This window comes from Barbus barbus (genome assembly GCF_936440315.1).
Source record: "Barbus barbus genome assembly, chromosome: 50".
NCBI lineage: Eukaryota > Metazoa > Chordata > Actinopteri > Cypriniformes > Cyprinidae > Barbus > Barbus barbus.
Window position 1 is genome coordinate 13,258,667 of NC_136728.1, and position 15,000 is coordinate 13,273,666.

General features: G+C 36.2%; 1 protein-coding gene across 2 annotated transcripts in view; it reads right to left on the bottom strand.

Annotated features, from left to right (window-relative positions):
- The window catches only part of spon1b (spondin 1b), a 71,498-nt gene that overhangs the window by 17,217 nt on the left and 39,281 nt on the right, over window positions 1-15,000 (bottom strand). For both annotated transcript variants that reach the window (XM_079414693.1, XM_079414692.1), the window contains exon 7: window positions 1,434-1,498. In XM_079414693.1, coding sequence (XP_079270819.1) covers window positions 1,434-1,498 — 65 coding nt within the window. The remainder of the gene's footprint in view (window positions 1-1,433; window positions 1,499-15,000) is intronic.

The following is a 15,000-nucleotide window of genomic DNA, read 5'->3' on the forward strand; positions in this document are numbered from 1 at the left end:
TCAAACTAATTGCCCTGATAACAAACCATCACCAAAGCAACTGTTGCCATTTGAGCGGAGCAGGCTGCATGTTTGAAGATATTACTTGGATCTATTGATTAACACATATTAAATATTCATCATGAAACCAGCACCTTATGACTCGCACAGCCCACACTTGAGAGAGAGCGAGAGAGCCATGCACTCCGGGCAGATGAGAATTAAACTCATGTGCAAAATGTGGGACACAGCCAAGAAATAAAATACTATAATAAAATAAAATAAAAATTTTTTTTTTTGAATAAAATAAAAATTTATGGTAACTAAAATGAGTTGAAAATAGTATTGTATACAGTCAAGAAGATAAAGAAACTGCCTATACAAGCTACTTTGCTAACCTAATTTCATGTTAGACAAACATTTCTAATACGTTTAACAACAACAACAAAAACATTGTCAATTTAAGACTCTAATGCTTAAAAAATAAAAGGTCACGGGATACCACAGCGTGCCCAATTGGTGGAAAGTGCCTCGTATGTTTGACTTAAGGTTGGAAATAATTAGCATCTGCCATTGCCATTCCCTCTTCATGGGGTAAATTGGTTGTGGTAATTGACAGTCTGATGTTAAAATAGGTCAAGAGAATGTCCTGATGTATTGGAGCTGGAGGGAGGCCATTAACCTCAATCGCAAAAGCACCGCAGGGGAAATGCTACTCTCATCAAAAAACGGAAGCCTTCGCTAAACAAAACCGCACATAAAATATTAACCGCCTCGTTAGTGAGAGGGAAAGAAACATCTACATACCCAGCAGGTGCTAAAGGAATTTTTATGAAGCAGGCCTTAGTGTTGAAAAATACTCATCCAAGAAGCAAGACCATAGAAACATTTGGGAACTTTTGGGTTGTTACCTTTCTTTTTTTTTAGGCTGCATTTATTTGATCAAAAATACAGTAAAACAGTAATACTGTGAAATATTATTTAAAATAACCATTTTCTATCTGAATATATTTTAAAATGTATATGTATATATATATATATATATATATATATATATATATATATATATATAAAACTTCATTGTCACATAATCCATCAGAAATCATCTAATCTAATCTAATCAATTTATTATGTTCTTGCTGAATAAAAGTATTCATTATATTTCTTTATTTTAAACTTTAAACTTAAAAAGTACTGTGTATGAACAGCAGGAAACCAAATAAAATCTCATGATACTTTCATATATATGACATTATAAAGCACCTTCTGTATATGATATTGATATGATATGGATTCTTTGCCTCCATTAAATTTGGACACTTTAAGTCCCTTTTGGTTTGATATTTTGTCATATAGGTTAATGCAATGACATTCATTTATTTAAAGTGTGGCTAAAGTGTGTTTTTTGGGGGCTGTTGTCTGAATGTAAAAGTACAAAAGTGGTAGAAACTTACACATTAAGAGGCTGCCAGGCGGGCCACTGGGCTTTGGTTTTGATAACTGTCATAACATCATCACCCTGAGAGAGACAGACGGAGAGAAACAGACAGAAAAAGAGAATGTGAATTTTTATTGCATCCTATATATAGAACGCCAAACAAAACAGCAAGGATTTTGTGTTCTACTTTCTTCAATTTGTCTATCTTTCTAGCACTACAAAAAGAAAAGTTTCTATTCCATGCTTTATTTCTCTTTCTAAACCTCTGACACTATTATATTCATGACAAGACTTCACTTCAGGTTGTGTGCTTAAGATTTCTGCTATTGTTTGGTGCATTGATCCATTTGTTGTTGTGATACCTGGACCCAAGGGAAAAGACAGAGCTTTAACAATACTTTATTGAGAACCACAAGAAACAGCTACAATAACACCACATTAGTAAGGAACAGACACAAATAAAGTAAGAGCGTGATTGAGACAAAAGCAACAGACAGAGATCGACAGGCACAGAAAGAGTAAGAAAGGCAATCACTGTACATATTCATCAGGGGATGCTGGGAGCATGTGCGGCTGCGATTGCCAGAATAAAAGCTCAAAGAAGTGTCTGACGATCTGTTCCAACATTCAGACAGGATCCTGAAGGTTCCTGTTACTGCTGACAGTTTCAGGTGTAATACTGAAGTATAATGGAGCTTGTGCTATAGCGGTTCAAAATGTAGACCTCTGTCTGATAATGCACTGCACACTGAGACAGTGTATAGTTTCAATTTAAATAGTGGCCTTAAAATAGATTAGAATAGAATTTGAGAATGAGAGATTCATTTGATGAAACATTATCCAAATAATGTACCCTTATATTGTATTCTTGCTCTTTGGAGATGATATGAAATAAACGTTTTCATCATTTTATTGATAGTGAATATAGGGTGCTAACATGAAATGATGAGCAGAAGGGCAGGAAAAATAAAATAGGGGCACAACACAGTTCAAATTCATACCCACATTTCCCATATCAGCACCACAGCTCAAAGACTTATAATATAAGCATAACATAAATGGTTTTGGTCATTAAAATTAATGGATTAAAATAGTACTTTCCTACAATGAATTGAATATCAACAGATTATGTAAAAACAAAAACTGTTGTATGATTTCAAACACTCGAGAAGATCGAGTAGGTAGGACAGGCTAAAATCAGCATTTCAAAGGGACACCAAAATTTATATTGATGCCGTTTGCAGATGGCAGTCTTATCATCCCATGCATTTTTTATTTTATTTATTTAGTTGACAGGGACATTGTACATGAATAAAACATTCCTTGGGACTCGAACCCATGACCTTGGCATTGTTGATTATGTTGTTTTCTGGATTCAAACCCACATCACCCACATGAGCACTACAGCTCAATATGTTTGAAGTACTAACATTGGCTAAAAATGTCTACATAAAACTTGGTAGCCTTGTGAGCAGCGTACTGACATACTGTACAACGCTGTTGTGCTACGGGCGTCCCGAGTTCGAATCCTGACTTTTTTAAAAAGTCAGATTGCAAAACTCTTGTGCCAGTGTTGCTGTTGTTAACTAAAACTAGAACTTAAGAATAAAAATAAACTGAAAATTAAACTAATTGGATGAAAAATTAAACTTAAAAAGAAACAAATAAAAATAATTAATGCTGCCTTAGCAACTAACTTAAGTAAATTAGGTTGCAGTACTATATTATAAAAAAAATAAAATAAAATAAAGCTTAATATAAATATGAATAAAAAAACAATAAAAATGCACATAAAACTACAAAAATTTTAACTAAAGTTTAAGTTTTTATAAAGTCCAAAATATTATATTGAAAAAAAAGAGAAACTAAATAAATGACATTTTATATATACTGTATGTGTATATATATATTCATTATGAACATATCTGCAAAGAAAGTTCAGCATATCGATTCAGGTTTGGTCAGGAGCTGTGAAACGACCTGTGAAATAACCTGAATGACTTAACCTACAGGCAATCTACAGGCAGCAAGTGACCCATCATTACAAATGCACACAAAACTCTTCCATCAGATCAATGAGAGTGAGACTACTGAAAAATCAACATGCGGATGGCACATGCTCTTTTGTTGCAGAGCAGTGTGAGGAAAGCCCAACGTCAAACAGACGTACAAAGTGAGTTTGTACATTTCTAATGGCCTGCGTGAATTACATTAATGCAAAGACAGCCAATACAAAACACCATAAAAATCAATATATACTTGCTTACTCAATGCTTGCTGGAGTTTGGGAGTTTAAAAACTGCCATCAGTTAGGGTCAAGTGGACTAAAAGTAAATTCGCTGTTACTGCATTCATCCTCAGAAATAGCACACACAGGTCACTCGGGTCAACAAAGACATATTGGTGTGCATTCAACATCTATATTTATCGACACACTAACTGGTTTAACAATAGACCCACTCTGCAACAGAAATTCAATAACAGCTGCAACCAAACAAAGAATTGTAGAAGTAAGATTGTAACAAGACTCGGTTCTGGCGTTGTTGGCATTTTCGTGAGAAATACAAAGCTGCCTCGGAGTAATTAAGCAATTAATCTACTAATTGGCCAAATTGATGAATATGTTTCAAAGAGGCAGATGGTGCCGCACATGCTTGAGGATATTAATTTACGGTCCACCACTCTGGAAGTTGGGTCCTCGCATTCGAACCAGAAAGAAATATACTGCCTGAAACGGGCCAAATGGACTTCACTTCTGCTTATTCTGAGGATTTATCAAGTGTACTTAGGTTGACAACATGGGAGCGAAATCTCAAAGTAAATCGCCAAACCGCTGAACCAAGAAACAAACCGGTCCAGTGCTCTGAACATGAACATCGATTGTGGTGCAAAATAATAATAATACATCAGTGCCAAACCGTGGGCCCGAAACTAAGTTCTTCTGATGCTTTTTGACCTCCTTGAGGGTTTTTAAGGAGGGATGTAGCCGAGAAGCTTCAATAAAACAGAAAGACATTTTGTTCATGGCTGACTGGCGATTTTTTAACCTTCGAGAGAGTCTGCAGCTTCCTGAAGGATCCTGTCTCTAGTTCAACTTTTAATCACCTTGAGGCAAGTGCACTTTTGGTTTTGGTCGCAAATTTATTCTCAATTCTTTGGGCTGCTCGCTGGCATTTCACATACAGGTCACACGCAGTGGCCTGGTGTTTGTTTTGTGGATTCAGATATCCCACGTTTCGCAGTATGAATGCTAATGGCAGTATTTATTTACAGTGTTTAAAGGGACAGGTCATCCAAAATGCAGTTATTTACTCATCCTCATGCCCTTCCAAACCTCTATGACCTCTTCTGTGAAATAGATGAAGTAAATATTTTGAAGACCTGTAGCTGGTTTTGTCCATACAGTGAAAGTGAATGGGGTCCAAAACAACATTTGGGACAATTTTCAAAATAGCTTTTGACTGACTTAGAAGAAAGTCAGTCACATAGGTTTGGCACAACAAAAGGGTGAGTACAAAATTACAAATTTTTTATTTTGGTCAATTATTGTGTTGAGGCAAGTCTCTAAGAAAATGGTACAAATGTAAGATTTTGTTCTATTTTGCTTCCATAACCTAACCCCTTTTTTCAGACTAGTTATAAAATACACATTTAAGTGATCATTTTAGTACACGTTATCCATTTGCTTCTTTAGATTTCAATTACAACACATTTCTTTAAAGGAAATGTCTTTCTCTAATTCTCTAAATCTCCAATTCAGTAGCAAAACCAAACTACAGACCAGACTTTCCAGTTTTAATTCTACTGTATTCTGAATATTTTGACAAAAGAGTTTGTTCACATAAGATTTGCCTGATTTCTATAACATCTCGTCTAAATTTGTAATGAAATATGTGATTTATGGAGTGATAAAATTCTCTAAAAACTCTTTAAATATGCAAATGAGGTGTTGTCTAATTAAATATGCACGAATTTGCATAAAAGTCTGAGATTTGTATAAAACCAGGTTCAAGCTTCTTTTAATTTTCATTTTGTTGAAATGTTTAAACAATTTATACAACTATGTATACAGTTCTCAGATTTCTGTTCTGGACTTCTATGCAAATTAGTGAATATTTGCATATTTAAACAAAATTTTAAAAACCAGTAATACAAAACAATTGGCTTAATGTAAAGCTATGCAAAAAAAATTGGTGTAAAAACAATTTTCACTCAGAAATTGCTAGTAAATATCAAAAACCTCAAGCAACATCAGAATAAACGTTAAATTTTGCAAAACTCAAAAGTACTTTCTTGTAAAACATAGTCCAGTAATCTTTGTTTTATTTACAGTTCTCACAGTGTATTGTAACATCTATTCACTGAAATCTTTTACTCTATTCACCTGTAGTTCTTGCCTTATATTTCTCAGGATGTTACACAAGAATGACAACTGTTGACTTTCACTTGCACGCAATGAATTTGCTTGTGGGCCATTCTTGCTGTGCAGCAAATGAGAACTGTGTCACTCCGGGTCCCTGGCTGCTGTTTCTGAAAACGGGTTTTACACTTCACAGACCGTCGCCCCAAACTGACCCTGACCAAATTGCCAGAGGGATGGAGCACGACAGAAGAGGAGAGGCACAAAGGATGAGCGGTAGAGGAGTGTGACTGCTGAGAAACCAAAGGGTCTCAGAGGGTTCTTGTAGAAATGCCTCGGGGAAGGTCATATACACCTTTCCATTTCTGCAGGCTTCAAAAGAGACTCGTATAAGCACATGGGCTGAGTGACTGGGCATGCAGCTCACATATTACCAACGGTTGCTGCTGGATGACCGTCAATGGAGAAAGATGCTTTTTGCTCCCATAATGGTGTAGTTATGGCATCTGGGTCAATGAAAAAAAGATAAAGTAAGTAAGATGTAAGTAAGATGTGTATTCACTTCATTTTACATATGAATTGCATTTTTTCTTTATTGTAGTATGAGGCCAATTGTTTCATCCTAAAATTTAGACTTTATGCTCCCTAAAAAATTAACATTAGTTTTAATTCAGAAATGAGAATCAAATTCATCATTGAAGATGTGTATTCAAGTCATTTTATGTATGAATTGCATCATATTATCTTATATATTGATTTTAATTTGGATATTTTCAGAAGCTATAATTTAAATTAAATTGAAAATCCTGTTTACCATAATGTGTATTCAAGTCATTTTATGTATGAATCAGATTTTTATTAATTTGACTTTATGCCTCCTAATATATAAAAATTAATTTGAATTCATCAATTAAAAATCATGTTCATTATGGAAAATGTGTATTCAATTAATTTTAAGCATGAATTGCACTTTTTATGCATTTTTTGAAAACAAAAATAAGAGTAATGTCATTAACAAACCTTCCAACACGGGACTAACCGACAGTGTTAATTTCGTCGATGAAGACGACGACGAAAAATATTCGTCAACGAACCTTTTTTCTGTAACTAAGACGAGACGTTGACGAGCTAAAACTAATATTTGATGATAAAAACTATGACGAAATTTATGCCGCATCTTCGTTAACAAGACGAGACGGGACTACCGGACATTCTTGTCTTGTCTTTATAAATGTGTCATTGGATAAGGGGCGTTCGCATATCTAGTCTCAGTATGGCAGCTGCAGTGGACGGATAGGCTACCAAAACGCGAACTAGCGATCTGAAACACTGGCCTCAGCACCCGAAGGGTTAGGGACTGAGTGACCAGATGTCCCATTTTTCCCAGGAGTCACAATTCGTTGTCAATTAACTTAAAGTTAGTGAAGGTGCGATAGGCGGAATCATGCTGATAGAAGTGCTCTCTCTCGCACACGCTCCACTTCTTCAGTTCTCATACAGCGCACGATCAGTTCTCAGTGCTCAAATACACACACAGCAGTCCTCCAGTAAATACAGTCGGTTATGGCTTAAGTGAGCGTAAACAGGTGGGTGAAAACTGAATGTGTTAAATGTTGTATTAAATGGACAGCATTCTTAATGATCTGTGTCATAAATGTTATCCACAAAAGATGTTAAATAAATGTATACTTAAGTAAACCTATACTGTATCTGAAAAATGAATTTAATTTGTATCTCTACCAAAACATGAACATTTATTCCAGTTTTTCCAAATTCAATCCTTGATTCAAATTTCTCATAACTAAGCTTAATTTATTTGGTCTAAAGAGAGAAGAATTGATGACTATTTTTGTTTGAATACTACATATAAAATAGCTACCAAAATAAATGTTGGTAACTGCAGTTAGACTAAAAGTAATGGCTAAAAGTTGACAAAAATGCACTTTTCGCCGACTAAAACTATGAAAGACTCAAATGACTAAAATGTGACTAAGACTATTAAGACTATTAAGTCTCAAGATAAAGACTAAGACTAAATCAAAAATGCCTGCCAAAATTAACACTGCTAACCGAACCATGCTAACCACCCAAACCTTGACCTCTTCTCTACGACACACACACACACACACACACACACACACACACACACACACATACACACCCACACCGAGAGCTGAGAGTAGATAGAGAGTGACAAAGAAAAATATTGAGTTTTCTGGAAGTGCCACTCATTTGGCAAACAGCAATTACCAGCCATCCAGAGCCCGGCAAGCGTGTACTGAAGTTCTCCTCTGAATCACTTTTTCCAATCTACCCCGCTTCTTTCAGAGTCATTGCTACTTATCACCCAATAGCCCCCTTTCAGAATAATCCTTCAACAGTCCTAGTACATTACTGGCCCTTTTGTGTTGCCTTTTAGTTCCGAATCATCGGTAATCTTGACCTTGTCCGGACCATTGTGGCCTGTGCTGCCCATGACCGCAATTCCCTCAGGACGTATCCATCAGCTGCTGGCGAAGCGAGCGCGGTGCGGTGGAAGTAATTGAGTTGTGCTCAGAGAGGTGTCAGTCAGAGCTAACAACTCAGAGTCACACTTCCAAGGCTTTTGCACATTTTATTTTCACATCATCTAAAATCTGTTTTCAGCCTTAGAGATTTTTGGTAAAGTGTTGGTTTGTTAAAAAAACAAATATACAATGCAAATTAATCAAAAATAATTGCCCAATCATGCTTAAAAGCAAACGTGATCATTTTATTATAATCATATATTATATGATCAGATATTATGCCATTTCAAATATTGCCTATAATGCAGTGTGAATGCAAACGATCTGCAAAGTTGCAAAGCCAAAAGAGCACGATAAAGTTATTTTCTCAAAAGAAAGACTCGACTCCAAATAGCGTAAACAAGTCATTATTAATTTGAATCCCATTTTTGTGATGGCTACTCATCATGGGGTAACACATTTGCATAATGCACACCTATGTTCTACGTTGACTGGCTATGAACAACTTGACTTGCCCTCAAACATGTAATGTTACTGCCTGATTCTCTAATCTTGGGGAGTTTAACACTGGATTCACAACGCTTGCGCTTGAAAGATGGCTCAGTATTTGGACCTATCCTGGCTCCATTGAATCTCAAACTGTAAGTATGATTAATAACAGATGTATAAATTTTCTATCGAGCAATAAAAATATGGAACTATAGCAATGGGCGTGTCATTTCCAACATGCACTGTACGCAATAGACCAATCACAACAGGCTGGGCCATCTAACCAATCAGAGCAGAGTAGACTCACAGAAAGGAGGGGTTTAGAGAGACTGAATCTTAGAATTGCTTCGAAAGAATTGTTTGACAGTCACTGTAAAATGAGGTGATATTAAATGAATTTTTTTAGAAAAACAAAAGCATTGTTGGACTTTTTTGACCTTACATGCATATAAACCTATTGTAGTAGACTCCCAAAACAATATTAGGAACCTTAAAAATGGCATATAGGGTCACTTTAACAAAAACAATATTTTGTGTTCATCACGTGCTACAGATACTCTGAGCTGCGGTGCTCACATGGGAAATACAGGTTTGATTTTTACACTTTACATTTTTTTTTAGTGTTCAAAAGGCTTATTCACACCAAGAATGATAACTATAAAGATAACTAGCCTATATTAGAATCCACATCAAACAACAATGACGTTCTGTTTATTATAGTGCATTGTAGTTTTGTCATCTGCTGCTTTAAATATTAAATATTTATTGTTAGAGTTATTGTCCATGGTGTTAACTGGCATTAACTCCAGCAACACAGGTATTCAAAATTTACAAAAAATACTCTTAATTAATAACATTAGCAACACAATACAATACAACCTCAAACTAATAGACATCCTCACTGCTATATGGTCAGCCCTGTAACTGTAAATTTAATTGGAAGCTGTCTATGGGTTACATTTTTAATATATATATATAAAACACGTATTTTCCTACAGTTTGGCACTGTTAAAATGCATGAATCATTTTTTGCTGTCTTTCTAGCACACATTATTTTAATTGGCCATGCTCAATAAGAAGTCTCAGTAAATCCCTATAGGCTATTAATTCACAATCTTCAGTATGGATCTGCTGAAAGGTGCGTGATTTCACAGTAATGCAAGAAGTCCACCGTTCTTTCAAGTCCATTACATAAAGGCTCACTTAATCAGCAACAGATCTGGAATTGTTTAAATGCAGAGAAAAGTTTAATGAGAATGCTATTCTCTTTAAACTTTGCTGGTTAATGACTTCTGCGACTTTCAAAATGGGGATAAGGAAAAATCGATAGCACAGAGTCGCACTGTAAGAAACACACAAAAAAGACAGTCATGATTAATCGGGCACTATGCAGCATACAGTATTTTCAAACTAACAAATTACATTGAATAGTGTCTAAAAATCCTATATATCTTGTAAACTATAGAGCTTTCTGTGTGACAACTAGCCCCGGTCTCCTGCACAACTGTTTCACGGTTGACAGATCAAACCCCCTTTTCAACATTCCATTTTAATGGAGCCATGTATCGCTGAGGTGAAGTTCTCAATAAAAACATAACAGCAAAAGATAATTTTCATACAGGTGAAGACACAATTAATAATTCTGACATGAAAGGGATGCCAAGCAACACACCAACGATTCAGATCAAAGGAACGAAAACAAAGCTCGATCGTCCCTTTTTATCAGGCTCAAGATTGCAACATCAAAAGAGCTCATAATTTCATCCAGGGTTAAGAGGCCTTTGTTGCGGCGTTTACAGTGGGAGAAGGGTTGATGGTGTTTATGGTAATATTGCTAAAACGCAAGAGGGAACTGAGCTAATAATAACTAACTCTTACTGGATCCCCATCCAGGCTTTAATGTAATCCTGGGAAACGCAAGACAGGAGAAAATGAGATAACATTCAGTCTCTCGCTCTGTCTTTGTCTCCCTCGCTCGATCTTTCTCACAATGTATAGGGCTGCCTTGTGGATTTTTGTCAATCCTATAGGATTTCTAAAATAAGAAAACAGGACATTTATATAACAAATGCTTTTTTTTTCTTCCTCATTTTCTCTATAATAACCTTTCAATCGGGCCGAAGGGTTGTTTCGGTCCAAAGTCTCCATATAAAATTCTCAGTCGTTCATTCTGTCACTCAGATGAAGGAGAGAGGTGAGGCCAACAGCCGGCAGGCATTGGGAAAATGTCACAACTCAGTGGCATTCATAATGTCTATCCCACACAGAAACTTCTTTAACTTTTCTATAACTTTTTAATGTACTGTTTAAGTTTCAAATGACCTCTTATGAAATAGATTCAGTATTCATGCATTCAGTCATAATTTTTGCCTTTATAGAAGTTTATATTTTGTTTAATGGAGATTAAAAACATTATCTGTGATTCACCATAGGCTCTTCGGATCTGGGTACCGGTTTATGAGTTATTTAAAGCCCCATTACAAATGTTTTCTACAAATAAAAAGGTCTTAAATGGAGCTTAATAAGATCCTCTACAGTGAATGGGTGCTGTCAGAATGAGCGTTCAAATTGCAGATAAAAACATCACAATAATCCACAAGAAATCCACACAACTCCAGTCCATAAATCAATATCTTGTGAAACAAAAAAGATGTATCTTTTTAAGACACAAATCCACCATTTAGATGTTTTAACATTAAAGGGGTCCTATTATGCTCTTTTACAAAGTCTTGATTTTGTTTTGGGGGTGTACTAGAACATGCTCTCATGCTCGGGGGTTCGAAAAATTCTTTATTTTTCACATAATTTACATTATTACAATACCTTTCTCCCCAGCCTGCCTCAAACAACTAGATTATTTCCAGGTTTGATGAAGGCCTGCCTTCCGAAAAACGAAATGTGTTGTGATTGGTTAGCTGTCCCAGTGCGTTGTGATTGGCGAACAGCTAGGATGGCGTTTCAGTATTGCCCCGCCCCTTGCCAGAACAGCAAGCTTGTCAATATTGCCATATCAATTCAGACCTTGAGAATATTGAGGATCGCGCATAACCTTTGCACCAGTAGCATAGCCAGAAACGGGACTCTGGGTGTGCATCAGAAAAACTAGGTGTGCCACATTTATTGCCAGATTAATGTGCAACAAAATCTGACTGCATAACGTTACAGAACAGACTGGGCTGATATAACTCAGGCTCGCTACGTGCCCCTCCAGACTCTTCTTGTGCTCCTTGATCATCCACAGGACAGGATACTTTTTTTTTTTGTGATTGCACGCAATCTAAAAAAAATCTAAACATTAAATTATTTGCATATTACAATGACCAGAGATAGTTCTGGTTGTATTTTTCTTGCCCGCCCCTACAACTCCCCTCTCTCACTGACAGAATTTCATGTGAAATGTTCTCTCCATATTACCGTCATTTTAGATTCCGACTTCACGTCCATTCACGTCCTCGTCCTTATTATGAGCCATTTTTCGAAGCTTTCTCGCTCCTCAAGACAATCACATATAACAGCTCTTTTACTGCGCTATAGTTTCTAGTCAAACGCACTCAAACCATTAGCCTAATCATTAACTACACACACATCATAAACTCCTTTTAGTCAAGTACCATTTACGTTACAATATATTTTAATAAGACTGAATTTGTATTTAACCTGATGATCACAGGTTTAATAAAAAATATATTTTAAGTTTCTAATTATAACACCGCCACGGTTATTCAAACAACGAACAAATTATACAGCAAACAAGAAAAGAACATTTACATTATCCAATAATAATCAGCGTGAGTGTAAGCACTCTAAACAAGCTCCAGTTATAATCAGTGATGTATGCAATGTAAAAAACACGCGCTATGACCAACACTCCAGCATTCCAGCGATGAGAAGACTCACCTGAACAACTCTGACTTGCCAAAATCAACAGAATCATGTGATTGGTTATAATGCGAAACGCTGTAAAAACTCTTGAAAAGAAATACAGCTAAGCTTGTTGTTTAAATGGTCAAATATGTTGTATTAAGAACTGTATTTAACGAAAATAAAGGCAATTATCCTGTAAACATGTCGTCGTATGTAATATAAGTTTTGAGGATTTATAAGCCTATATGTAAGTACTTGTTCATGTATACAAAGTAAAATGCTAGTATTTTTGTAAACAATCAAACAAGAAAGAAAGAAAGAAAAAAATAAAGAGACATAATTTGCCATTGTTCCACACAGCTGCTGTTTTGGGCATTGCCACAGCTGCCTCTTTTAGATGAATATGCACTGTATATCAGTGTGTGCACATATCAACTTGATTATAAGCCTATGCATGACACGGAGGCGCCCGTGCAATCCCTTGCATTTTTTTTCCTGCGAAATAACTTTGTGATTTATTTATGTACACTCCCGATAACACCAAAAGGTTGTGCTTTAGGAGCGCGTCACAGCAATGAACCGGCTACTTGCCTCACAAAGAAATCAACATAAAGCCTGAAATGTCTATTAAACGAACCAATTGAAAAAAAATAAATAAATCTAATTACATAGCTGGAATGAAAAGGTGCATTTCTCTATTCAAGACACGTTCATGTGGAGATGGCGAGTGCAGCGACGGCATTCGGCAACTTCATCTTTTCAGCCGACACTGACTGAGAAGAAAGAACTAGTTTATTATTCAAATAATTTAAATGTTTTCTTTTCCCCCCAACACATTCATAATCATTACTTTTGTCGGTGCAAGTTTTATGGGTGCAATTGAGCGCCGAATAGGCTGGTTAGGTTATTATATTAATCAATTTAATATAAACGTGTGACTAGTTGACTAGAAAAATCTTTAGTCGGGGGCAGGCCTACTTGGCACAAGAAACCGATCCGTTTTTTAAATAAAATGCTGTGACATTTCGAAAAGTGTGCCTGCTAATCACGTCACGTTATATTGCAATGCACGAGTTATGCATGCGTAATGAGTTAAATGTTTTTAATTTATTAAATGTTTTATGTGTGGGGATGATATGGGGGTGCTTTGGTCTTTCTTAGGGGTGCTGGAGCACCTGCTAGACCCTCCCGAGCGCCGCATGTTTATAACGATTATAAAAAATTATTCTGCATCTATTTTTATGTGGCTACGCCCCTGCTTTGCACGCACAGATATTGCAAGACATATTAAAGTGGTAAAGTTATTATTGTTTTTTTAGATAGGATGTCAACAACAGCTTAAAAATAACTGCATTTACTACATTTACATTTACATTTATTCATTTAGCTGACGCTTTTATCCAAAGCGACTTACAATTGCTATATATACGTCAGAGGTCGCACGCCTCTGGAGCAACTAGGGGGTTAAGTGTCTTGCTCAGGAACACATTGGTGTCTCACAGTGGATTTGAACCCGGGTCTCTCACACCAAAGGCATGTGTCTTATCCACTGCGCCATCACCCCCCCCCCCCCCCCCCCCACAGGTGTACAGATAACCCCCCCCCCCCCACAGGTGTACAGATAAGTGCAATGGTAATATATATTATGTTTATTGTTCTTTAATTCTAACATAATAACATGAATTGCAGTGAAACTGTTATACAGTTGAATTTATTTATACCATAGTCCCACAGAGTTACACTATTTGTGGTGGCATATATATGCAAACTAATTCTCTGCCAGCAGGGGCCGCTGTTGGAGTTGTAGAGATCAAGGTTTCCTCTGTAACGCTGTACACAAAGCAGAGCTCTGCTCACAAACGCTGCTTTATCAGACATTACATGCAAGATGAAATTAAAATGATATCCAAAATTTTCTGAAGACAGTCGGTTTCCTTAAGAAATACAGTGATATAAAAACACCCGCACCGGGTTTTGATTTTGAAACGTGCAGTGCTCAACCAAGCGTTCTCCTCACCCGCCAACCATTCGAATTTCCAATTTATTTTAATGATATTCTAATGGGCCGCTTTGTAATATCACAAACACCGGAAAACAACGCTGTAGTCCAAACGAGCCGTTCATTGTCATTCTTGAAAAGGGATTTTAAAAAAACAAAATATCTCCCTTTGGAGTGGACTTTGAGATTTGTAACTTTGTAGATCTTTGTCCAAACATACACACTACACACTGACTAAAATTCAAAAAGTTAAAAAGCATAATAGGATCCCTTTGTCAATCGATTAAAATTTTGTAACTAATTAATCGCACATTTTTTCAGAATTTAATCATTATTAATCTCACCTAGCATTAAAGTTTTTAAA